Raw genomic sequence first — 27316 nt, forward strand, 5'->3', positions numbered from 1 at the left:
AGAGGAGATATACTGTATTAACCACACCTTAAAGAGGAGATATACTGTATTAACCACACCTTTAAGATGAGATATACTGTATTAACCACACCTTTAAGATGAGAGGAGATATACTGTATTAACCACACCTTTAAGATGAGATATACTATATTAACCACACCTTTAAGAGGAGATATACTATATTAACCACACCTTTAAGATGAGATATACTGTATTAACCACACCTTTAAGATGAGATATACTGTATTAACCACACCTTTAAGATGATATATACTGTACTAACCACACATTTAAGATGAGATATACTGTATTAACCACACCTTTAAGATGAGAGGAGATATACTGTATTAACCACACCTTTAAGATGAGATATACTGTATTAACCACACCTTTAAGATGATATATACTGTACTAACCACACATTTAAGATGAGATATACTGTATTAACCACACCTTTAAGATGAGAGGAGATATACTGTATTAACCACACCTTTAAGATGAGATATACTGTATTAACCACACCTTTAAGATGAGATATAGTGTATTAACCACACCTTTAAGACGAGATATACTGTATTAACCACACCTTTATGAGGAGATATACTGTATTAACCACACCTTTATGAGGAGATATACTGTATTAACCACACCTTTATGAGGAGATATGCTGTATTAACCACACCTTTAGGATGAGATATACTGTATTAACCACACCTTAAAGATGAGATATACTGTATTAACCACACCTTTAAGATGAGATATACTGTATTAACCACACCTTTAAGATGATATATACTGTACTAACCACACATTTAAGATGAGATATACTGTATTAACCACACCTTTAAGATGAGAGGAGATATACTGTATTAACCACACCTTTAAGAGGAGATATACTGTATTAACCACACCTTTAAGATGAGATATACTGTATTAACCACACCTTTAAGATGATATATACTGTATTAACCACACCTTTAAGATGATATATACTGTACTAACCACACATTTAAGATGAGATATACTGTATTAACCACACCTTTAAGATGAGAGGAGATATACTGTATTAACCACACCTTTAAGATGAGATATACTGTATTAACCACACCTTTAAGATGAGATATAGTGTATTAACCACACCTTTAAGACGAGATATACTGTATTAACCACACCTTTATGAGGAGATATACTGTATTAACCACACCTTTATGAGGAGATATACTGTATTAACCACACCTTTATGAGGAGATATGCTGTATTAACCACACCTTTAGGATGAGATATACTGTATTAACCACACCTTAAAGAGGAGATATACTGTATTAGCCACACCTTTATGAGGAGATATACTGTATTAACCACACCTTTATGAGGAGATATGCTGTATTAACCACACCTTTAAGATGAGAGGAAATATACTGTATTAACCACACCTTAAAGAGGAGATATACTGTATTAGATCACCCATGACGGACATTATTCTGTTTTCATCTGTATTTTAAATTCCTTGCTCAAGGGAACATCAACATGTTTCCTTTTCGTAATGTATCACTTATCCAGAGCAACTGCATACATTTCCGCGTACTGGTCGCCCGTTGGAATCCAACCCACAACCCTGGCTCTACCAACTGAGACACTCACGATAACCAGAAGAAGAAAGGGAAGCGCCAGAAGGTTCTCTTTGGTAAAGGGGTAAATTTACCATAAAAAAAGTCAAGGATGCTGTTATTGTTACGGCATGTTCAATGGAAGAAACATTTCTAAACTCTGACGTGTTTTTCGGCTTTTGTCGGGGAGTACAACACGTCTGTGCTCAACCATACCTGTCTCTGCAGCTCGTTGTCAGGTAGTGGTCTCTCCTCTTCCTTAATAAAACCCTCATCCTCTCTGAACTTCTCCATGGCCTCTTCTCCCAGCTCGTAGAAGCGGATCTCCTCAGAGAAGATGTCTATGGGCACGTTGACGGGTCTCCTGATACGCCCGCCCGACTGGTAGTAGTAGAGGATGGCATCGAAGCTGGGCCGGTTCCTGTCAAAGAAATACTCGTTCCTCAGAGGGTCAAAGTACCTGGAGAAAGAGAGAGGGGGATAGAGAGAGGGGGATACATAAGTAGTAATACTTAATTTACAGACAGACAGAGACAAACACAGAGACAGACAGACAAATAGACATGCAGACAGACAGAGACAGACAGGGAGACAGGCAGACAGACAGAGGCAGACAGGGAGACAGGCAGACAGGGAGACAGGCAGGCAGACAGGCAGACAGGCAGAGAAAAACACAGTGACAGACAGACCTGCAGGCAGATAGCGATATAATTGATATATTGATAGTTAATTGATTAATTGTCAGCAGTAGGCATGACGTGTTAAGACAAGATAATAACCAGTAGAGAGTACGTCCTTCTGTACCTCATCCTGATCTTAGGGTTAGAGTTAACATAAAGTACAATACAAGAAATAGCCAACAGTTAATTATTGGGAGAAAAGGGTCAATGTCAGGGAACATCTTTATTTCAACTCTCACAGTCTCACGTCACAATTAGATGTTCGTCCATGTGTCCCACATGTTAAGGGTTAAGACATTACCTCAGAGTGGTTCAGGTTAGGGTTAAGACATTACCTCAGAGTGGTTCAGGTAAGGGTTAAGGTTAGACATTACCTCAGAGTGGTTCAGGTAAGGGTTAAGACATTACCTCAGAGTGGTTCAGGTTAGGGTTAAGACATTACCTCAGAGTGGTTCAGGTAAGGGTTAAGACATTACCTCAGAGTGGTTCAGGTAAGGGTTAAGGTTAGACATTACCTCAGAGTGGTTCAGGTAAGGGTTAAGACATTACCTCAGAGTGGTTCAGGTAAGGGTTAAGACATTACCTCAGAGTGGTTCAGGTAAGGGTTAAGACATTACCTCAGAGTGGTTCAGGTAAGGGTTAAGACATTACCTCAGAGTGGTTCAGGTAAGGGTTAAGACATTACCTCAGAGTGGTTCAGGTAAGGGTTAAGACATTACCTCAGAGTGGTTCAGGTAAGGGTTAAGACATTACCTCAGAGTTGTTCAGGTAAGGGTTAAGACATTACCTCAGAGTGGTTCAGGTAAGGGTTAAGACATTACCTCAGAGTGGTTCAGGTAAGGGTTAAGACATTACCTCAGAGTGGTTCAGGTAAGGGTTAAGACATTACCTCAGAGTGGTTCAGGTAAGGGTTAAGGTTAGACATTACCTCAGAGTGGTTCAGGTAAGGGTTAAGACATTACCTCAGAGTGGTTCAGGTTAGGGTTAAGACATTACCTCAGAGTGGTTCAGGTAAGGGTTAAGACATTACCTCAGAGTGGTTCAGGTAAGGGTTAAGGTTAGACATTACCTCAGAGTGGTTCAGGTAAGGGTTAAGACATTACCTCAGAGTGGTTCAGGTAAGGGTTAAGACATTACCTCAGAGTGGTTCAGGTAAGGGTTAAGACATTACCTCAGAGTGGTTCAGGTAAGGGTTAAGACATTACCTCAGAGTGGTTCAGGTAAGGGTTAAGACATTACCTCAGAGTGGTTCAGGTAAGGGTTAAGACATTACCTCAGAGTGGTTCAGGTAAGGGTTAAGACATTACCTCAGAGTGGTTCAGGTAAGGGTTAAGACATTACCTCAGAGTGGTTCAGGTAAGGGTTAAGACATTACCTCAGAGTGGTTCAGGTAAGGGTTAAGACATTACCTCAGAGTGGTTCAGGTAAGGGTTAAGACATTACCTCAGAGTGGTTCAGGTAAGGGTTAAGGTTAGACATTACCTCAGAGTGGTTCAGGTAAGGGTTAAGACATTACCTCAGAGTGGTTCAGGTAAGGGTTAAGGTTAGACATTACCTCAGAGTGGTTCAGGTAAGGGTTAAGACATTACCTCAGAGTGGTTCAGGTAAGGGTTAAGACATTACCTCAGAGTGGTTCAGGTAAGGGTTAAGGTTAGACATTACCTCAGAGTGGTTCAGGTAAGGGTTAAGGTTAGACATTACCTCAGAGTGGTTCAGGTAAGGGTTAAGACATTACCTCAGAGTGGTTCAGGTAAGGGTTAAGACATTACCTCAGAGTGGTTCAGGTAAGGGTTAAGACATTACCTCAGAGTGGTTCAGGTAAGGGTTAAGGTTAGACATTACCTCAGAGTGGTTCAGGTAAGGGTTAAGACATTACCTCAGAGTGGTTCAGGTAAGGGTTAAGACATTACCTCAGAGTGGTTCAGGTAAGGGTTAAGACATTACCTCAGAGTGGTTCAGGTAAGGGTTAAGACATTACCTCAGAGTGGTTCAGGTAAGGGTTAAGACATTACCTCAGAGTGGTTCAGGTAAGGGTTAATGTTAGACATTACCTCAGAGTGGTTCAGGTAAGGGTTAAGACATTACCTCAGAGTGGTTCAGGTAAGGGTTAAGACATTACCTCAGAGTGGTTCAGGTAAGGGTTAAGGTGAGACATTACCTCAGAGTGGTTCAGGTAAGGGTTAAGGTTAGACATTACCTCAGAGTGGTTCAGGTAAGGGTTAAGACATTACCTCAGAGTGGTTCAGGTAAGGGTTAAGACATTACCTCAGAGTGGTTCAGGTAAGGGTTAAGACATTACCTCAGAGTGGTTCAGGTAAGGGTTAAGGTTAGACATTACCTCAGAGTGGTTCAGGTAAGGGTTAAGGTTAGACATTACCTCAGAGTGGTTCAGGTAAGGGTTAAGGTTAGACATTACCTCAGAGTGGTTCAGGTAAGGGTTAAGGTTAGACATTACCTCAGAGTGGTTCAGGTAAGGGTTAAGACATTACCTCAGAGTGGTTCAGGTAAGGGTTAAGGTTAGACATTACCTCAGAGTGGTTCAGGTAAGGGTTAAGGTTAGACATTACCTCAGAGTGGTTCAGGTAAGGGTTAAGGTTAGACATTACCTCAGAGTGGTTCAGGTAAGGGTTAAGGTTAGACATTACCTCAGAGTGGTTCAGGTAAGGGTTAATGTTAGACATTACCTCAGAGTGGTTCAGGTAAGGGTTAAGGTTAGACATTACCTCAGAGTGGTTCAGGTAAGGGTTAAGGTTAGACATTACCTCAGAGTGGTTCAGGTAAGGGTTAAGACATTACCTCAGAGTGGTTCAGGTAAGGGTTAAGGTTAGACATTACCTCAGAGTGGTTCAGGTAAGGGTTAAGGTTAGACATTACCTCAGAGTGGTTCAGGTAAGGGTTAAGACATTACCTCAGAGTGGTTCAGGTAAGGGTTAAGGTTAGACATTACCTCAGAGTGGTTCAGGTAAGGGTTAAGACATTACCTCAGAGTGGTTCAGGTAAGGGTTAAGACATTACCTCAGAGTGGTTCAGGTAAGGGTTAAGGTTAGACATTACCTCAGAGTGGTTCAGGTAAGGGTTAAGACATTACCTCAGAGTGGTTCAGGTAAGGGTTAAGACATTACCTCAGAGTGGTTCAGGTAAGGGTTAAGACATTACCTCAGAGTGGTTCAGGTAAGGGTTAAGGTTAGACATTACCTCAGAGTGGTTCAGGTAAGGGTTAAGACATTACCTCAGAGTGGTTCAGGTAAGGGTTAAGACATTACCTCAGAGTGGTTCAGGTAAGGGTTAAGGTTAGACATTACCTCAGAGTGGTTCAGGTAAGGGTTAAGACATTACCTCAGAGTGGTTCAGGTAAGGGTTAAGACATTACCTCAGAGTGGTTCAGGTAAGGGTTAAGACATTACCTCAGAGTGGTTCAGGTAAGGGTTAAGGTTAGACATTACCTCAGAGTGGTTCAGGTAAGGGTTAAGACATTACCTCAGAGTGGTTCAGGTAAGGGTTAAGGTTAGACATTACCTCAGAGTGGTTCAGGTAAGGGTTAAGACATTACCTCAGAGTGGTTCAGGTAAGGGTTAAGACATTACCTCAGAGTGGTTCAGGTAAGGGTTAAGACATTACCTCAGAGTGGTTCAGGTAAGGGTTAAGACATTACCTCAGAGTGGTTCAGGTAAGGGTTAAGACATTACCTCAGAGTGGTTCAGGTAAGGGTTAAGGTTAGACATTACCTCAGAGTGGTTCAGGTAAGGGTTAAGACATTACCTCAGAGTGGTTCAGGTAAGGGTTAAGACATTACCTCAGAGTGGTTCAGGTAAGGGTTAAGACATTACCTCAGAGTGGTTCAGGTAAGGGTTAAGGTTAGACATTACCTCAGAGTGGTTCAGGTAAGGGTTAAGACATTACCTCAGAGTGGTTCAGGTAAGGGTTAAGGTTAGACATTACCTCAGAGTGGTTCAGGTAAGGGTTAAGACATTACCTCAGAGTGGTTCAGGTAAGGGTTAAGACATTACCTCAGAGTGGTTCAGGTAAGGGTTAAGACATTACCTCAGAGTGGTTCAGGTAAGGGTTAAGGTTAGACATTACCTCAGAGTGGTTCAGGTAAGGGTTAAGACATTACCTCAGAGTGGTTCAGGTAAGGCTTAAGGTTAGACATTACCTCAGAGTGGTTCAGGTAAGGGTTAAGACATTACCTCAGAGTGGTTCAGGTAAGGGTTAAGGTTAGACATTACCTCAGAGTGGTTCAGGTAAGGGTTAAGGTTAGACATTACCTCAGAGTGGTTCAGGTAAGGGTTAAGACATTACCTCAGAGTGGTTCAGGTAAGGGTTAAGGTTAGACATTACCTCAGAGTGGTTCAGGTAAGGGTTAAGGTTAGACATTACCTCAGAGTGGTTCAGGTAAGGGTTAAGACATTACCTCAGAGTGGTTCAGGTAAGGGTTAAGGTTAGACATTACCTCAGAGTGGTTCAGGTAAGGGTTAAGGTTAGACATTACCTCAGAGTGGTTCAGGTAAGGGTTAAGGTTAGACATTACCTCAGAGTGGTTCAGGTAAGGGTTAAGGTTAGACATTACCTCAGAGTGGTTCAGGTAAGGGTTAAGACATTACCTCAGAGTGGTTCAGGTAAGGGTTAAGACATTACCTCAGAGTGGTTCAGGTAAGGGTTAAGACATTACCTCAGAGTGGTTCAGGTAAGGGTTAAGGTTAGACATTACCTCAGAGTGGTTCAGGTAAGGGTTAAGGTTAGACATTACCTCAGAGTGGTTCAGGTAAGGGTTAAGACATTACCTCAGAGTGGTTCAGGTAAGGGTTAAGACATTACCTCAGAGTGGTTCAGGTAAGGGTTAAGGTTAGACATTACCTCAGAGTGGTTCAGGTAAGGGTTAAGACATTACCTAAGAGTGGTTCAGGTAAGGTTTAAGACATTACCTCAGAGTGGTTCAGGTAAGGGTTAAGGTTAGACATTACCTCAGAGTGGTTCAGGTAAGGGTTAAGACATTACCTCAGAGTGGTTCAGGTAAGGGTTAAGACATTACCTCAGAGTGGTTCAGGTAAGGGTTAAGGTTAGACATTACCTCAGAGTGGTTCAGGTAAGGGTTAAGACATTACCTCAGAGTGGTTCAGGTAAGGGTTAAGGTTAGACATTACCTCAGAGTGGTTCAGGTAAGGGTTAAGGTTAGACATTACCTCAGAGTGGTTCAGGTAAGGGTTAAGGTTAGACATTACCTCAGAGTGGTTCAGGTAAGGGTTAAGGTTAGACATTACCTCAGAGTGGTTCAGGTAAGGGTTAAGACATTACCTCAGAGTGGTTCAGGTAAGGGTTAAGACATTACCTCAGAGTGGTTCAGGTAAGGGTTAAGGTTAGACATTACCTCAGAGTGGTTCAGGTAAGGGTTAAGACATTACCTCAGAGTGGTTCAGGTAAGGGTTAAGACATTACCTCAGAGTGGTTCAGGTAAGGGTTAAGACATTACCTCAGAGTGGTTCAGGTAAGGGTTAAGACATTACCTCAGAGTGGTTCAGGTAAGGGTTAAGACATTACCTCAGAGTGGTTCAGGTAAGGGTTAAGACATTACCTCAGAGTGGTTCAGGTAAGGGTTAAGACATTACCTCAGAGTGGTTCAGGTAAGGGTTAAGACATTACCTCAGAGTGGTTCAGGTAAGGGTTAAGACATTACCTCAGAGTGGTTCAGGTAAGGGTTAAGACATTACCTCAGAGTGGTTCAGGTAAGGGTTAAGACATTACCTCAGAGTGGTTCAGGTAAGGGTTAAGACATTACCTCAGAGTGGTTCAGGTAAGGGTTAAGGTTAGACATTACCTCAGAGTGGTTCAGGTAAGGGTTAAGACATTACCTCAGAGTGGTTCAGGTAAGGGTTAAGGTTAGACATTACCTCAGAGTGGTTCAGGTAAGGGTTAAGACATTACCTCAGAGTGGTTCAGGTAAGGGTTAAGGTTAGACATTACCTCAGAGTGGTTCAGGTAAGGGTTAAGACATTACCTCAGAGTGGTTCAGGTAAGGGTTAAGACATTACCTCAGAGTGGTTCAGGTAAGGGTTAAGGTTAGACATTACCTCAGAGTGGTTCAGGTAAGGGTTAAGGTTAGACATTACCTCAGAGTGGTTCAGGTAAGGGTTAAGACATTACCTCAGAGTGGTTCAGGTAAGGGTTAAGACATTACCTCAGATTGGTTCAGGTAAGGGTTAAGACATTACCTCAGAGTGGTTCAGGTAAGGGTTAAGGTTAGACATTACCTCAGAGTGGTTCAGGTAAGGGTTAAGACATTACCTCAGAGTGGTTCAGGTAAGGGTTAAGACATTACCTCAGAGTGGTTCAGGTAAGGGTTAAGACATTACCTCAGAGTGGTTCAGGTAAGGGTTAAGACATTACCTCAGAGTGGTTCAGGTAAGGGTTAAGACATTACCTCAGAGTGGTTCAGGTAAGGGTTAATGTTAGACATTACCTCAGAGTGGTTCAGGTAAGGGTTAAGACATTACCTCAGAGTGGTTCAGGAAAGGGTTAAGACATTACCTCAGAGTGGTTCAGGTAAGGGTTAAGGTTAGACATTACCTCAGAGTGGTTCAGGTAAGGGTTAAGGTTAGACATTACCTCAGAGTGGTTCAGGTAAGGGTTAAGACATTACCTCAGAGTGGTTCAGGTAAGGGTTAAGACATTACCTCAGAGTGGTTCAGGTAAGGGTTAAGACATTACCTCAGAGTGGTTCAGGTAAGGGTTAAGGTTAGACATTACCTCAGAGTGGTTCAGGTAAGGGTTAAGGTTAGACATTACCTCAGAGTGGTTCAGGTAAGGGTTAAGGTTAGACATTACCTCAGAGTGGTTCAGGTAAGGGTTAAGGTTAGACATTACCTCAGAGTGGTTCAGGTAAGGGTTAAGACATTACCTCAGAGTGGTTCAGGTAAGGGTTAAGGTTAGACATTACCTCAGAGTGGTTCAGGTAAGGGTTAAGGTTAGACATTACCTCAGAGTGGTTCAGGTAAGGGTTAAGGTTAGACATTACCTCAGAGTGGTTCAGGTAAGGGTTAAGGTTAGACATTACCTCAGAGTGGTTCAGGTAAGGGTTAAGGTTAGACATTACCTCAGAGTGGTTCAGGTAAGGGTTAAGGTTAGACATTACCTCAGAGTGGTTCAGGTAAGGGTTAAGACATTACCTCAGAGTGGTTCAGGTAAGGGTTAAGGTTAGACATTACCTCAGAGTGGTTCAGGTAAGGGTTAAGACATTACCTCAGAGTGGTTCAGGTAAGGGTTAAGGTTAGACATTACCTCAGAGTGGTTCAGGTAAGGGTTAAGACATTACCTCAGAGTGGTTCAGGTAAGGGTTAAGGTTAGACATTACCTCAGAGTGGTTCAGGTAAGGGTTAATGTTAGACATTACCTCAGAGTGGTTCAGGTAAGGGTTAAGGTTAGACATTACCTCAGAGTGGTTCAGGTAAGGGTTAAGGTTAGACATTACCTCAGAGTGGTTCAGGTAAGGGTTAAGACATTACCTCAGAGTGGTTCAGGTAAGGGTTAAGGTTAGACATTACCTCAGAGTGGTTCAGGTAAGGGTTAAGGTTAGACATTACCTCAGAGTGGTTCAGGTAAGGGTTAAGACATTACCTCAGAGTGGTTCAGGTAAGGGTTAAGGTTAGACATTACCTCAGAGTGGTTCAGGTAAGGGTTAAGACATTACCTCAGAGTGGTTCAGGTAAGGGTTAAGACATTACCTCAGAGTGGTTCAGGTAAGGGTTAAGGTTAGACATTACCTCAGAGTGGTTCAGGTAAGGGTTAAGACATTACCTCAGAGTGGTTCAGGTAAGGGTTAAGACTTTACCTCAGAGTGGTTCAGGTAAGGGTTAAGACATTACCTCAGAGTGGTTCAGGTAAGGGTTAAGGTTAGACATTACCTCAGAGTGGTTCAGGTAAGGGTTAAGACATTACCTCAGAGTGGTTCAGGTAAGGGTTAAGACATTACCTCAGAGTGGTTCAGGTAAGGGTTAAGACATTACCTCAGAGTGGTTCAGGTAAGGGTTAAGACATTACCTCAGAGTGCTTCAGGTAAGGGTTAAGACATTACCTCAGAGTGGTTCAGGTAAGGGTTAAGGTTAGACATTACCTCAGAGTGGTTCAGGTAAGGGTTAAGACATTACCTCAGAGTGGTTCAGGTAAGGGTTAAGGTTAGACATTACCTCAGAGTGGTTCAGGTAAGGGTTAAGACATTACCTCAGAGTGGTTCAGGTAAGGGTTAAGACATTACCTCAGAGTGGTTCAGGTAAGGGTTAAGACATTACCTCAGAGTGGTTCAGGTAAGGGTTAAGGTTAGACATTACCTCAGAGTGGTTCAGGTAAGGGTTAAGGTTAGACATTACCTCAGAGTGGTTCAGGTAAGGGTTAAGACATTACCTCAGAGTGGTTCAGGTAAGGGTTAAGGTTAGACATTACCTCAGAGTGGTTCAGGTAAGGGTTAAGGTTAGACATTACCTCAGAGTGGTTCAGGTAAGGGTTAAGACATTACCTCAGAGTGGTTCAGGTAAGGGTTAAGACATTACCTCAGAGTGGTTCAGGTAAGGGTTAAGGTTAGACATTACCTCAGAGTGGTTCAGGTAAGGGTTAAGACATTACCTAAGAGTGGTTCAGGTAAGGTTTAAGACATTACCTCAGAGTGGTTCAGGTAAGGGTTAAGGTTAGACATTACCTCAGAGTGGTTCAGGTAAGGGTTAAGACATTACCTCAGAGTGGTTCAGGTAAGGGTTAAGACATTACCTCAGAGTGGTTCAGGTAAGGGTTAAGGTTAGACATTACCTCAGAGTGGTTCAGGTAAGGGTTAAGACATTACCTCAGAGTGGTTCAGGTAAGGGTTAAGGTTAGACATTACCTCAGAGTGGTTCAGGTAAGGGTTAAGGTTAGACATTACCTCAGAGTGGTTCAGGTAAGGGTTAAGGTTAGACATTACCTCAGAGTGGTTCAGGTAAGGGTTAAGGTTAGACATTACCTCAGAGTGGTTCAGGTAAGGGTTAAGACATTACCTCAGAGTGGTTCAGGTAAGGGTTAAGACATTACCTCAGAGTGGTTCAGGTAAGGGTTAAGGTTAGACATTACCTCAGAGTGGTTCAGGTAAGGGTTAAGACATTACCTCAGAGTGGTTCAGGTAAGGGTTAAGACATTACCTCAGAGTGGTTCAGGTAAGGGTTAAGACATTACCTCAGAGTGGTTCAGGTAAGGGTTAAGACATTACCTCAGAGTGGTTCAGGTAAGGGTTAAGACATTACCTCAGAGTGGTTCAGGTAAGGGTTAAGACATTACCTCAGAGTGGTTCAGGTAAGGGTTAAGACATTACCTCAGAGTGGTTCAGGTAAGGGTTAAGACATTACCTCAGAGTGGTTCAGGTAAGGGTTAAGACATTACCTCAGAGTGGTTCAGGTAAGGGTTAAGACATTACCTCAGAGTGGTTCAGGTAAGGGTTAAGACATTACCTCAGAGTGGTTCAGGTAAGGGTTAAGACATTACCTCAGAGTGGTTCAGGTAAGGGTTAAGGTTAGACATTACCTCAGAGTGGTTCAGGTAAGGGTTAAGACATTACCTCAGAGTGGTTCAGGTAAGGGTTAAGGTTAGACATTACCTCAGAGTGGTTCAGGTAAGGGTTAAGACATTACCTCAGAGTGGTTCAGGTAAGGGTTAAGGTTAGACATTACCTCAGAGTGGTTCAGGTAAGGGTTAAGACATTACCTCAGAGTGGTTCAGGTAAGGGTTAAGACATTACCTCAGAGTGGTTCAGGTAAGGGTTAAGGTTAGACATTACCTCAGAGTGGTTCAGGTAAGGGTTAAGGTTAGACATTACCTCAGAGTGGTTCAGGTAAGGGTTAAGACATTACCTCAGAGTGGTTCAGGTAAGGGTTAAGACATTACCTCAGATTGGTTCAGGTAAGGGTTAAGACATTACCTCAGAGTGGTTCAGGTAAGGGTTAAGGTTAGACATTACCTCAGAGTGGTTCAGGTAAGGGTTAAGACATTACCTCAGAGTGGTTCAGGTAAGGGTTAAGACTTTACCTCAGAGTGGTTCAGGTAAGGGTTAAGACATTACCTCAGAGTGGTTCAGGTAAGGGTTAAGGTTAGACATTACCTCAGAGTGGTTCAGGTAAGGGTTAAGACATTACCTCAGAGTGGTTCAGGTAAGGGTTAAGACATTACCTCAGAGTGGTTCAGGTAAGGGTTAAGACATTACCTCAGAGTGGTTCAGGTAAGGGTTAAGACATTACCTCAGAGTGCTTCAGGTAAGGGTTAAGACATTACCTCAGAGTGGTTCAGGTAAGGGTTAAGGTTAGACATTACCTCAGAGTGGTTCAGGTAAGGGTTAAGACATTACCTCAGAGTGGTTCAGGTAAGGGTTAAGGTTAGACATTACCTCAGAGTGGTTCAGGTAAGGGTTAAGACATTACCTCAGAGTGGTTCAGGTAAGGGTTAAGACATTACCTCAGAGTGGTTCAGGTAAGGGTTAAGACATTACCTCAGAGTGGTTCAGGTAAGGGTTAAGGTTAGACATTACCTCAGAGTGGTTCAGGTAAGGGTTAAGGTTAGACATTACCTCAGAGTGGTTCAGGTAAGGGTTAAGACATTACCTCAGAGTGGTTCAGGTAAGGGTTAAGGTTAGACATTACCTCAGAGTGGTTCAGGTAAGGGTTAAGGTTAGACATTACCTCAGAGTGGTTCAGGTAAGGGTTAAGACATTACCTCAGAGTGGTTCAGGTAAGGGTTAAGACATTACCTCAGAGTGGTTCAGGTAAGGGTTAAGGTTAGACATTACCTCAGAGTGGTTCAGGTAAGGGTTAAGACATTACCTAAGAGTGGTTCAGGTAAGGTTTAAGACATTACCTCAGAGTGGTTCAGGTAAGGGTTAAGGTTAGACATTACCTCAGAGTGGTTCAGGTAAGGGTTAAGACATTACCTCAGAGTGGTTCAGGTAAGGGTTAAGACATTACCTCAGAGTGGTTCAGGTAAGGGTTAAGGTTAGACATTACCTCAGAGTGGTTCAGGTAAGGGTTAAGACATTACCTCAGAGTGGTTCAGGTAAGGGTTAAGGTTAGACATTACCTCAGAGTGGTTCAGGTAAGGGTTAAGGTTAGACATTACCTCAGAGTGGTTCAGGTAAGGGTTAAGGTTAGACATTACCTCAGAGTGGTTCAGGTAAGGGTTAAGGTTAGACATTACCTCAGAGTGGTTCAGGTAAGGGTTAAGACATTACCTCAGAGTGGTTCAGGTAAGGGTTAAGACATTACCTCAGAGTGGTTCAGGTAAGGGTTAAGGTTAGACATTACCTCAGAGTGGTTCAGGTAAGGGTTAAGACATTACCTCAGAGTGGTTCAGGTAAGGGTTAAGACATTACCTCAGAGTGGTTCAGGTAAGGGTTAAGACATTACCTCAGAGTGGTTCAGGTAAGGGTTAAGACATTACCTCAGAGTGGTTCAGGTAAGGGTTAAGACATTACCTCAGAGTGGTTCAGGTAAGGGTTAAGACATTACCTCAGAGTGGTTCAGGTAAGGGTTAAGACATTACCTCAGAGTGGTTCAGGTAAGGGTTAAGACATTACCTCAGAGTGGTTCAGGTAAGGGTTAAGACATTACCTCAGAGTGGTTCAGGTAAGGGTTAAGACATTACCTCAGAGTGGTTCAGGTAAGGGTTAAGACATTACCTCAGAGTGGTTCAGGTAAGGGTTAAGACATTACCTCAGAGTGGTTCAGGTAAGGGTTAAGGTTAGACATTACCTCAGAGTGGTTCAGGTAAGGGTTAAGACATTACCTCAGAGTGGTTCAGGTAAGGGTTAAGGTTAGACATTACCTCAGAGTGGTTCAGGTAAGGGTTAAGACATTACCTCAGAGTGGTTCAGGTAAGGGTTAAGGTTAGACATTACCTCAGAGTGGTTCAGGTAAGGGTTAAGACATTACCTCAGAGTGGTTCAGGTAAGGGTTAAGACATTACCTCAGAGTGGTTCAGGTAAGGGTTAAGGTTAGACATTACCTCAGAGTGGTTCAGGTAAGGGTTAAGGTTAGACATTACCTCAGAGTGGTTCAGGTAAGGGTTAAGACATTACCTCAGAGTGGTTCAGGTAAGGGTTAAGACATTACCTCAGATTGGTTCAGGTAAGGGTTAAGACATTACCTCAGAGTGGTTCAGGTAAGGGTTAAGGTTAGACATTACCTCAGAGTGGTTCAGGTAAGGGTTAAGACATTACCTCAGAGTGGTTCAGGTAAGGGTTAAGACATTACCTCAGAGTGGTTCAGGTAAGGGTTAAGACATTACCTCAGAGTGGTTCAGGTAAGGGTTAAGACATTACCTCAGAGTGGTTCAGGTAAGGGTTAAGACATTACCTCAGAGTGGTTCAGGTAAGGGTTAATGTTAGACATTACCTCAGAGTGGTTCAGGTAAGGGTTAAGACATTACCTCAGAGTGGTTCAGGAAAGGGTTAAGACATTACCTCAGAGTGGTTCAGGTAAGGGTTAAGGTTAGACATTACCTCAGAGTGGTTCAGGTAAGGGTTAAGGTTAGACATTACCTCAGAGTGGTTCAGGTAAGGGTTAAGACATTACCTCAGAGTGGTTCAGGTAAGGGTTAAGACATTACCTCAGAGTGGTTCAGGTAAGGGTTAAGACATTACCTCAGAGTGGTTCAGGTAAGGGTTAAGGTTAGACATTACCTCAGAGTGGTTCAGGTAAGGGTTAAGGTTAGACATTACCTCAGAGTGGTTCAGGTAAGGGTTAAGGTTAGACATTACCTCAGAGTGGTTCAGGTAAGGGTTAAGGTTAGACATTACCTCAGAGTGGTTCAGGTAAGGGTTAAGACATTACCTCAGAGTGGTTCAGGTAAGGGTTAAGGTTAGACATTACCTCAGAGTGGTTCAGGTAAGGGTTAAGGTTAGACATTACCTCAGAGTGGTTCAGGTAAGGGTTAAGGTTAGACATTACCTCAGAGTGGTTCAGGTAAGGGTTAAGGTTAGACATTACCTCAGAGTGGTTCAGGTAAGGGTTAAGGTTAGACATTACCTCAGAGTGGTTCAGGTAAGGGTTAAGGTTAGACATTACCTCAGAGTGGTTCAGGTAAGGGTTAAGACATTACCTCAGAGTGGTTCAGGTAAGGGTTAAGGTTAGACATTACCTCAGAGTGGTTCAGGTAAGGGTTAAGACATTACCTCAGAGTGGTTCAGGTAAGGGTTAAGGTTAGACATTACCTCAGAGTGGTTCAGGTAAGGGTTAAGACATTACCTCAGAGTGGTTCAGGTAAGGGTTAAGGTTAGACATTACCTCAGAGTGGTTCAGGTAAGGGTTAATGTTAGACATTACCTCAGAGTGGTTCAGGTAAGGGTTAAGGTTAGACATTACCTCAGAGTGGTTCAGGTAAGGGTTAAGGTTAGACATTACCTCAGAGTGGTTCAGGTAAGGGTTAAGACATTACCTCAGAGTGGTTCAGGTAAGGGTTAAGGTTAGACATTACCTCAGAGTGGTTCAGGTAAGGGTTAAGGTTAGACATTACCTCAGAGTGGTTCAGGTAAGGGTTAAGACATTACCTCAGAGTGGTTCAGGTAAGGGTTAAGGTTAGACATTACCTCAGAGTGGTTCAGGTAAGGGTTAAGACATTACCTCAGAGTGGTTCAGGTAAGGGTTAAGACATTACCTCAGAGTGGTTCAGGTAAGGGTTAAGGTTAGACATTACCTCAGAGTGGTTCAGGTAAGGGTTAAGACATTACCTCAGAGTGGTTCAGGTAAGGGTTAAGACTTTACCTCAGAGTGGTTCAGGTAAGGGTTAAGACATTACCTCAGAGTGGTTCAGGTAAGGGTTAAGGTTAGACATTACCTCAGAGTGGTTCAGGTAAGGGTTAAGACATTACCTCAGAGTGGTTCAGGTAAGGGTTAAGACATTACCTCAGAGTGGTTCAGGTAAGGGTTAAGACATTACCTCAGAGTGGTTCAGGTAAGGGTTAAGACATTACCTCAGAGTGCTTCAGGTAAGGGTTAAGACATTACCTCAGAGTGGTTCAGGTAAGGGTTAAGGTTAGACATTACCTCAGAGTGGTTCAGGTAAGGGTTAAGACATTACCTCAGAGTGGTTCAGGTAAGGGTTAAGGTTAGACATTACCTCAGAGTGGTTCAGGTAAGGGTTAAGACATTACCTCAGAGTGGTTCAGGTAAGGGTTAAGACATTACCTCAGAGTGGTTCAGGTAAGGGTTAAGACATTACCTCAGAGTGGTTCAGGTAAGGGTTAAGGTTAGACATTACCTCAGAGTGGTTCAGGTAAGGGTTAAGACATTACCTCAGAGTGGTTCAGGTAAGGGTTAAGGTTAGACATTACCTCAGAGTGGTTCAGGTAAGGGTTAAGACATTACCTCAGAGTGGTTCAGGTAAGGGTTAAGGTTAGACATTACCTCAGAGTGGTTCAGGTAAGGGTTAAGGTTAGACATTACCTCAGAGTGGTTCAGGTAAGGGTTAAGACATTACCTCAGAGTGGTTCAGGTAAGGGTTAAGGTTAGACATTACCTCAGAGTGGTTCAGGTAAGGGTTAAGGTTAGACATTACCTCAGAGTGGTTCAGGTAAGGGTTAAGACATTACCTCAGAGTGGTTCAGGTAAGGGTTAAGGTTAGACATTACCTCAGAGTGGTTCAGGTAAGGGTTAAGGTTAGACATTACCTCAGAGTGGTTCAGGTAAGGGTTAAGGTTAGACATTACCTCAGAGTGGTTCAGGTAAGGGTTAAGGTTAGACATTACCTCAGAGTGGTTCAGGTAAGGGTTAAGACATTACCTCAGAGTGGTTCAGGTAAGGGTTAAGACATTACCTCAGAGTGGTTCAGGTAAGGGTTAAGACATTACCTCAGAGTGGTTCAGGTAAGGGTTAAGGTTAGACATTACCTCAGAGTGGTTCAGGTAAGGGTTAAGGTTAGACATTACCTCAGAGTGGTTCAGGTAAGGGTTAAGGTTAGACATTACCTCAGAGTGGTTCAGGTAAGGGTTAAGACATTACCTCAGAGTGGTTCAGGTAAGGGTTAAGGTTAGACATTACCTCAGAGTGGTTCAGGTAAGGGTTAAGGTTAGACATTACCTCAGAGTGGTTCAGGTAAGGGTTAAGACATTACCTCAGAGTGGTTCAGGTAAGGGTTAAGACATTACCTCAGAGTGGTTCAGGTAAGGGTTAAGGTTAGACATTACCTCAGAGTGGTTCAGGTAAGGGTTAAGACATTACCTAAGAGTGGTTCAGGTAAGGGTTAAGACATTACCTCAGAGTGGTTCAGGTAAGGGTTAAGGTTAGACATTACCTCAGAGTGGTTCAGGTAAGGGTTAAGACATTACCTCAGAGTGGTTCAGGTAAGGGTTAAGACATTACCTCAGAGTGGTTCAGGTAAGGGTTAAGGTTAGACATTACCTCAGAGTGGTTCAGGTAAGGGTTAAGACATTACCTCAGAGTGGTTCAGGTAAGGGTTAAGGTTAGACATTACCTCAGAGTGGTTCAGGTAAGGGTTAAGGTTAGACATTACCTCAGAGTGGTTCAGGTAAGGGTTAAGACATTACCTCAGAGTGGTTCAGGTAAGGGTTAAGACATTACCTCAGAGTGGTTCAGGTAAGGGTTAAGGTTAGACATTACCTCAGAGTGGTTCAGGTAAGGGTTAAGACATTACCTCAGAGTGGTTCAGGTAAGGGTTAAGGTTAGACATTACCTCAGAGTGGTTCAGGTAAGGGTTAAGGTTAGACATTACCTCAGAGTGGTTCAGGTAAGGGTTAAGGTTAGACATTACCTCAGAGTGGTTCAGGTAAGGGTTAATGTTAGACATTACCTCAGAGTGGTTCAGGTAAGGGTTAAGGTTAGACATTACCTCAGAGTGGTTCAGGTAAGGATTAAGGTTAGACATTACCTCAGAGTGGTTCAGGTAAGGGTTAAGGTTAGACATTACCTCAGAGTGGTTAAGGTAAGGGTTAAGACATTACCTCAGAGTGGTTCAGGTAAGGGTTAAGGTTAGACATTACCTCAGAGTGGTTCAGGTAAGGGTTAAGGTTAGACATTACCTCAGAGTGGTTCAGGTAAGGGTTAAGACATTACCTCAGAGTGGTTCAGGTAAGGGTTAAGACATTACCTCAGAGTGGTTCAGGTAAGGGTTAAGGTTAGACATTACCTCAGAGTGGTTCAGGTAAGGGTTAAGGTTAGACATTACCTCAGAGTGGTTCAGGTAAGGGTTAAGGTTAGACATTACCTCAGAGTGGTTCAGGTAAGGGTTAAGGTTAGACATTACCTCAGAGTGGTTCAGGTAAGGGTTAAGACATTACCTCAGAGTGGTTCAGGTAAGGGTTAAAACATTACCTCAGAGTGGTTCAGGTAAGGGTTAAGGTTAGACATTACCTCAGAGTGGTTCAGGTAAGGGTTAATGTTAGACATTACCTCAGAGTGGTTCAGGTAAGGGTTAAGGTTAGACATTACCTCAGAGTGGTTCAGGTAAGGGTTAAGGTTAGACATTACCTCAGAGTGGTTCAGGTAAGGGTTAAGACATTACCTCAGAGTGGTTCAGGTAAGGGTTAAGACATTACCTCAGAGTGGTTCAGGTAAGGGTTAAGGTTAGACATTACCTCAGAGTGGTTCAGGTAAGGGTTAATGTTAGACATTACCTCAGAGTGGTTCAGGTAAGGGTTAAGGTTAGACATTACCTCAGAGTGGTTCAGGTAAGGGTTAAGGTTAGACATTACCTCAGAGTGGTTCAGGTAAGGGTTAAGACATTACCTCAGAGTGGTTCAGGTAAGGGTTAAGACATTACCTCAGAGTGGTTCAGGTAAGGGTTAAGACATTACCTCAGAGTGGTTCAGGTAAGGGTTAAGGTTAGACATTACCTCAGAGTGGTTCAGGTAAGGGTTAAGGTTAGACATTACCTCAGAGTGGTTCAGGTAAGGGTTAAGGTTAGACATTACCTCAGAGTGGTTCAGGTAAGGGTTAAGGTTAGACATTACCTCAGAGTGGTTCAGGTAAGGGTTAAGACATTACCTCAGAGTGGTTCAGGTAAGGGTTAAGACATTACCTCAGAGTGGTTCAGGTAAGGGTTAAGACATTACCTCAGAGTGGTTCAGGTAAGGGTTAAGACATTACCTCAGAGTGGTTCAGGTAAGGGTTAAGGTTAGACATTACCTCAGAGTGGTTCAGGTAAGGGTTAAGGTTAGACATTACCTCAGAGTGGTTCAGGTAAGGGTTAAGACATTACCTCAGAGTGGTTCAGGTAAGGGTTAAGACATTACCTCAGAGTGGTTCAGGTAAGGGTTAAGGTTAGACATTACCTCAGAGTGGTTCAGGTAAGGGTTAAGGTTAGACATTACCTCAGAGTGGTTCAGGTAAGGGTTAAGGTTAGACATTACCTCAGAGTGGTTCAGGTAAGGGTTAAGACATTACCTCAGAGTGGTTCAGGTAAGGGTTAAGACATTACCTCAGAGTGGTTCAGGTAAGGGTTAAGGTTAGACATTACCTCAGAGTGGTTCAGGTAAGGGTTAAGGTTAGACATTACCTCAGAGTGGTTCAGGTAAGGGTTAATGTTAGACATTACCTCAGAGTGGTTCAGGTAAGGGTTAAGGTTAGACATTACCTCAGAGTGGTTCAGGTAAGGGTTAAGGTTAGACATTACCTCAGAGTGGTTCAGGTAAGGGTTAAGGTTAGACATTACCTAAGAGTGGTTCAGGTAAGGGTTAAGGTTAGACATTACCTCAGAGTGGTTCAGGTAAGGGTTAATGTTAGACATTACCTCAGAGTGGTTCAGGTAAGGGTTAAGGTTAGACATTACCTCAGAGTGGTTCAGGTAAGGGTTAAGGTTAGACATTACCTCAGAGTGGTTCAGGTAAGGGTTAAGGTTAGACATTACCTCAGAGTGGTTCAGGTAAGGGTTAAGGTTAGACATTACCTCAGAGTGGTTCAGGTAAGGGTTAAGACATTACCTCAGAGTGGTTCAGGTAAGGGTTAAGACATTACCTCAGAGTGGTTCAGGTAAGGGTTAAGACATTACCTCAGAGTGGTTCAGGTAAGGGTTAAGACATTACCTCAGAGTGGTTCAGGTAAGGGTTAAGGTTAGACATTACCTCAGAGTGGTTCAGGTAAGGTTTAAGGTTAGACATTACCTCAGAGTGGTTCAGGTAAGGGTTAAGACATTACCTCAGAGTGGTTCAGGTAAGGGTTAAGACATTACCTCAGAGTGGTTCAGGTAAGGGTTAAGACATTACCTCAGAGTGCTTCAGGTAAGGGTTAAGACATTACCTCAGAGTGGTTCAGGTAAGGGTTAAGGTTAGACATTACCTCAGAGTGGTTCAGGTAAGGGTTAAGGTTAGACATTACCTCAGAGTGGTTCAGGTAAGGGTTAAGACATTACCTCAGAGTGGTTCAGGTAAGGGTTAAGACATTACCTCAGAGTGGTTCAGGTAAGGGTTAAGGTTAGACATTACCTCAGAGTGGTTCAGGTAAGGGTTAAGGTTAGACATTACCTCAGAGTGGTTCAGGTAAGGGTTAATGTTAGACATTACCTCAGAGTGGTTCAGGTAAGGGTTAAGGTTAGACATTACCTCAGAGTGGTTCAGGTAAGGGTTAAGGTTAGACATTACCTCAGAGTTGTTCAGGTAAGGGTTAAGGTTAGACATTACCTCAGAGTGGTTCAGGTAAGGGTTAAGGTTAGACATTACCTCAGAGTGGTTCAGGTAAGGGTTAATGTTAGACATTACCTCAGAGTGGTTCAGGTAAGGGTTAAGGTTAGACATTACCTCAGAGTGGTTCAGGTAAGGGTTAAGACATTACCTCAGAGTGGTTCAGGTAAGGGTTAAGGTTAGACATTACCTCAGAGTGGTTCAGGTAATGGTTAAGACATTACCTCAGAGTGGTTAAGGTAAGGGTTAAGGTTAGACATTAACTCAGAGTGGTTAAGGTAAGGGTTAATGTTAGACATTAACTCAGAGTGGTTAAGGTAAGGGTTAACGTTAGACATTAACTCAGAGTGGTTAAGGTAAGGGTCAAGGTTAGGCTTAAAACAAAAATATCAAGAACACCTTTCTACGGCTGGATTCGAACTTGCAACCAGAGGCAGATGCTTAAGCCCATCCGCCATCCACCACGCCCTAGCAAAACCTACGTGAAGGTAACAGCACTCACTGCTGCCCCTAGTGGTCGGTTTCCACTTCATTTCCTGACATCCTCACGGATGGACATCGAATACTGACTTGTATCACAGGTGAACGGGCTGATTTATCTATATATTTCCTGATATCTGATTTTATGCGATAAAATAAGTATATTTCCTGATATGATTTTTTGCGATATAAAGAGTATTTGGTATTTTATTAGGATCCCCATTAGCTGTTGCAAAAGCAGCAGATACTCTTCCACAGAACATGAAACATGACATAATACAGAACATTAATAGACAAGAACAGCTCAAAGACAGAACTATATAAAAAACTATATAAAAAAACATTTAAGTCACACGCAGCCTACATATCAATACATACACACAAACTATCTAGGTCAAATAGGGGAGAGGCGTTGTGCTGTGAGGTGTTGCTTTATCTGTTTTTTGAAACCAGGTTTGCTGTTTATTTGAGCAATATGAGATGGATGGAAGTTCCATGCAATAATGACTCTATAAAATGCTGTATGTTTTCTTGAATTTGTTCTGGATTTGGGGACTGTGAAAAGACCCCTGTTGGCATGTCTGGTGGGGTAAGTGTGTGTGTCAGAGCTGTGTGTAAGTTGACTATGCAAACAATTTGGGATTTTCAACACATTAATGTTTCTTATAAAAACAAGAAGTGACGCAGTCAGTCTGAATGTGGTCGGACCATCACATCATTGGCATATACAGTTGAAGTCGGAAGTTTACATGCACCTTAGCTAAATACATTTAAACTCAGTTTCTCACAATTCCTGACATTTAATCCTAGTAAAAATGTCCTGTCTTAGGTCAGTTAGGATCACCACTTTATTTTAAGAATTTGAAATGTCAGAATAATAGTAGAGCGATTTATTTCAGCTTTCATTTCTTTCATCACATTCCCAGTGGGTCAGAAGTTTACGTACACTCAATTAGTATTTGGTAGCATTGCCTTTACATTGTTTAACTTGGGTCAAACGTTTCAGGTAGCCTTCCACAAGCTTCACACAATAAGTTGGGTGAATTTTGGCCCATTCCTCCTGACAGAGCTGGTGTAACTGAGTCAGGTTTGTAGGCCTCCTTGCTTGCACAAGCTTTTTCAGTTCTGCCCACACATTTTCTATAGGATTGAGGGCAGGGCTTTGTGATGGCCACTCCAACACCTTGACTTTGTTGTCATTAAGCCATTTTGCCACAACTTTGGAAGTATGCTTGGGGTCTTTGTGCATTTGGAAGACCCATGTGTGACCAAGCTTTAACTTCCTGACTGATATCTTGCGATGTTGCTTCAATATATCCACATAATTTTCTCCCTCGTGATGCCATCTATTTTGTGAAGTGCACCAGTCCCACATGCAGCAAAGCACCCCCACAACATGATGCTGCCACCCCCGTGCTTCACGGTTGGGATGGTGTTCTTCGGCTTGCAAGCCTCCCCTTTTTTCCTCTAAACATAACGATGGTCATTATGGCCAAACAGTTCTATTTTTGTTTCATCAGACCAGAGGACATTTCTCCAAAAAGTACGATCTTTGTCCCCATGTGCAGTTGCAAACCGTAGTCTGGCTTTTTTATGGCGGTTTTGGAGCAGTTTTCCTTCTAGGCTTCTAGGCTTAGTAAGCATCTCTTTGTTCATGCTTTGTCCTGTTTACTACCTTAGGATGTTATGCCTTAGAAATGTCTGTTAATGCTTTATGCCATGTATGTGAATTGTACAATGTTAATTAAATATCTGCCTTTGATATAGACAATTCTCAGACTAATTCTCGCTAGTCAACGTCAACTCATTGCCTAATGCTTGCTTATATATTTTAATTCACTTTATGGAGTCAGATAAATATGTTAATAGGCAAATTGCTTACTCATATTATGAGTCATATGTGAGGTATTTATAATATCATATAAACTGTATACACACACGTCAAATACTACTGTCCACTACAAGCGTATAATAACCTACAGTGGAAGAAACAGTATGTGAACCCTTTGGAGTTACCTGCATTTCTACATAAGTTGGTCATAAAATTGTATCTGATCTTCATCTAAGTCACAACAATAGATAAACACAGTGTGCTTAAACAAATAACTAATATTATATTTTTCTTGTCTATATTGAATACATAATTTAAAAATTCACAGTGTAGGTTGGAAAAAGTATGTTAACCCCTAGGCTAATGACTTCTCCAAAAGCTAATTGGAGACAGGAGTCAGCTAACCTGGAGTCCAATCAATGAGAAGAGATTGGAGATGTTGGTTAGAGCTGCCCTGCCTTATAAAAAACACTCACAAAATGTGAGTTCGCTATTCACAAGAAGCACGGCCTGATGTGAACCATGCCTCGAACAAAAGAGATCTCAGAAGACCTAAGATTAAGAAATGTTGACTTGCATAAAGCTGGAAAGGGTTACAAAAGTATCTCTAAAAGCATTGATGTTCATCAGTCCACGGTAAGACACATTGTCTCGTAAAACACTAAACAAGAATGGTGTTCATGGGAGGACACCACGGAAGAAGCCACTGCTGTCCAAAAAAACATTGCTGCACATCTGAAGTTCGCAAAAGAGCATCTGGATGTTCCTCAGCTCTACTGGCAAAATATTCTGTGGACAGATGAAACTACAGTTGAGTTGTTTGGAAGGAACACAACACTGTGTGTGGAGAAAAAAAGGCACAGCACACCAACATCAAAACCTCATCCCAACTGTAAAATATAGAGGAGGGAGCGTCATGGTTTGGGGCTGCTTTGCTGCCTCAGGGCCTGGACAACTTGCTATCATCAATGGAAAAATGAATTCCCAAGTTTATCGAGACATTTTGCAGGAGAATGTAAGGCTGTCTGTCCGCCAATTGAAGCTCAACAGAAGTTGGGTGACGCAACAGGACAACGACCCAAAACACAGAAGTAAATCAACAACAGAATGGCTTCAACAGAAGAAAATACATCTTCTGGAGTGGCCCAGTCAGAGTCCTGACCTCAACCAGATTTAGATGCTGTGGCATGACCTCAAGAGAGCAGTTCACACCAGACATCCCAAGAATATTGCTGAACTGAAACAGTTTTGTAAAGAGGAATGGTCCAAAATTCGTCCTGACCGTTGTGCAGGTCTGATCCACAACTACAGAAAACGTTTGGTTGAGGTTATTGCTGCCAAAGGAGGGTCAACCAGTTATTAAATCCAAGGGTTCACATACTTTTCCCATCCTGCACTGTGAATGTTTACCTAGTGTGTTCAATAAAGACATGAAACATATAATTGTGTGTTATTAGTTCAAGCAGACTGTGTTTGTCTATTATAGTGATCAGATCACATTTTACGACCAATTTATGCAGAAATCCAGATATTTCCAAAGGGTTCACATACTTTTTCTTGCCGCTGTATAGAAGTACTATAGTAACCTCATTCTCTTCTAGGAGTTAACATACACACACAGTTTAACCAATATCACTAAAGTACTATAGTTACCTCATCCTCTTCTAGGAGTTAACATACAGACACAGTTTAACCAATATCACTAAAGTACTATAGTTACCTCATTCTCTTCTAGGAGTTAACATACAGACAGAGTATAATCAATATTACTAAAGTACTATAGTTACCTCATCCTCTTCTAGGAGTTAACATACAGACACAGTTTAACCAATATCACTAAAGTACTATAGTTACCTCATTCTCTTCTAGGAGTTAACATACAGACACAGTATAATCAATATCACTAAAGTACTATAGTTACCTCATCCTCTTCTAGGAGTTAACATACAGACACAGTTTAACCAATATCACTAAAGTACTATAGTTACCTCATCTTCTTCTAGGAGTTAACATACAGACACAGTATAATCAATATCACTAAAGTACTATAGTTACCTCATCCTCTTCTAGGAGTTAACATACAGACACAGTATAATCAATATTACTAAAGTACTATAGTTACCTCATTCTCTTCTAGGAGTTAACATACAGACACAGTATAATCAATATCACTAAAGTACTATAGTTACCTCATTCTCTTCTAGGAGTTAACATACACACACAGTTTAACCAATATTACTAAAGTACTATAGATACCTCATCCTCTTCTTGGGGTCCCCCAGCAGGGTCTCAGGGAACTGGGAGAGGGTCTTCAGCTGCGTCTCGAAGCGCAGCCCAGAGATGTTGACGACCACGCGCTCACAGCACTCGTGGTCCGGTTGGTTCCGTTCGTACCGGTCCAGAGAGTGGTGACCTGGTAGAGTCACCAACTCCTCCAACATGTTGTCTCCGCCACACGCCACCACCGTCATCACGTCGATGTCTGTCTCTGTGTATCCGTGGTTTACGAGGGTGTCGCGGTCTCGGAGGTCGGGGTGGTCCTGGTGGGTCTTGGTAATGGACGGCGGCGGGGATTGAAGGAGACTGTGGTGGTCGTCCATGTGCGTGCCGAGATAGACGGACGGAGACACATGCAGGGGCACCAGCTGTTCCCCCTCCGCGAGCCCCTGTTAGCCTGCCACCACCACGGCTTCCCCTCCTCCGTCTCCTCTCTCTCACTCTCCCTGTCTGTCTGCTCTCCTCACTCCCTGTCTGTCTCCTCTCTCTCTCTCCCTGTCCGTCTGCTCTCCTCACTCCCTGTCCGTCTCCTCTCTCTCTCTCCCTGTCTGTCTGCTCTCCTCACTCCCTGTCTGTCTCCTCTCTCTCTCTCCCTGTCTGTCTGCTCTCCTCACTCCCTGTCTGTCTCCTCTCTCTCTCTCCCTGTCTGTCTGCTCTCCTCACTCCGTCTGACTCCTCTCTCTCTCTCCCTGTCTGTCTGCTCTCATCACTCCGTCTGACTCTCTCCAATTGGTGTTCCCTCCCACGGTGCGAGAGCTGTGGTTTATAAACATGCGAGCACTACCCCCGCCCCTGGCAGGCAACCCCCTTCTCTCTCAATTCAATTCAATTCAATTCAATTGACTTTATTGACATGGCAAGTTATTATTACTTACATTGTCAAAGTATACATATCGAAAAATTTAAATAAAATATATATGTATATACAGTGGGGAGAACAAGTATTTGATACACTGCCGATTTTGCAGGTTTTCCTACTTACAAAGCATGTAGAGGTCTGTAATTTTTATCATAGGTACACTTCAACTGTGAGAGACGGAATCTAAAACAAAAATCCAGAAAATCACATTGTATGATTTTTAAGTAATTCATTTGCATTTTATTGCATGACATAAGTATTTGATCACCTACCAACCAGTAAGAATTCCGGCTCTCACAGACCTGTTAGTTTTTCTTTAAGAAGCCCTCCTGTTCTCCACTCATTACCTGTATTAACTGCACCTGTTTGAACTCGTTACCTGTATAAAAGACACCTGTCCACACACTCAATCAAACAGACTCCAACCTCTCCACAATGGCCAAGACCAGAGAGCTGTGTAAGGACATCAGGGATAAAATTGTAGACCTGCACAAGGCTGGGATGGGCTACAGGACAATAGGCAAGCAGCTTGGTGAGAAGGCAACAACTGTTGGCGCAATTATTAGAAAATAGAAGAAAATAGAAGAAGTTCAAGATGATGGTCAATCACCCTCGGTCTGGGGCTCCATGCAAGATCTCACCTCGTGGGGCATCAATGATCATGAGGAAGGTGAGGGATCAGCCCAGAACTACACAGCAGGACCTGGTCAATGACCTGAAGAGAGCTGGGACCACAGTCTCAAAGAAAACCATTAGTAACACACTACGCCGTCATGGATTAAAATCCTGCAGCGCACACAAGGTCCCCCTGCTCAAGCAGGCGCATGTCCAGGCCCGTCTGAAGTTTGCCAATGACCATCTGGATGATCCAGAGGAGGAATGGGAGAAGGTCATGTGGTCTGATGATTCAAAAATAGAGCTTTTTGGTCTAAACTCCACTCGCCGTGTTTGGAGGAA

At 42.8% G+C, this 27316-nt stretch overlaps 1 protein-coding gene across 1 annotated transcript in view; it reads right to left on the reverse strand.

Annotated features, from left to right (window-relative positions):
- The window catches only part of LOC139557940 (potassium voltage-gated channel subfamily A member 3), a 42233-nt gene extending 16036 nt beyond the window's left edge, over positions 1-26197 (reverse strand). The window contains exons 1-2 of the mRNA XM_071373296.1: positions 25480-26197; positions 1824-2067 (exon numbers count right to left, since the gene is read on the reverse strand). Of these exons, the coding sequence (XP_071229397.1) occupies positions 1824-2067; positions 25480-25823 (588 nt within the window). The 5' untranslated portion in view covers positions 25824-26197. The remainder of the gene's footprint in view (positions 1-1823; positions 2068-25479) is intronic.
- Positions 26198-27316: the final 1119 nt, after the last annotated feature.

This window comes from Salvelinus alpinus, chromosome 28, assembly GCF_045679555.1.
Source record: "Salvelinus alpinus chromosome 28, SLU_Salpinus.1, whole genome shotgun sequence".
NCBI classification, from domain to species: Eukaryota; Metazoa; Chordata; class Actinopteri; order Salmoniformes; family Salmonidae; genus Salvelinus; species Salvelinus alpinus.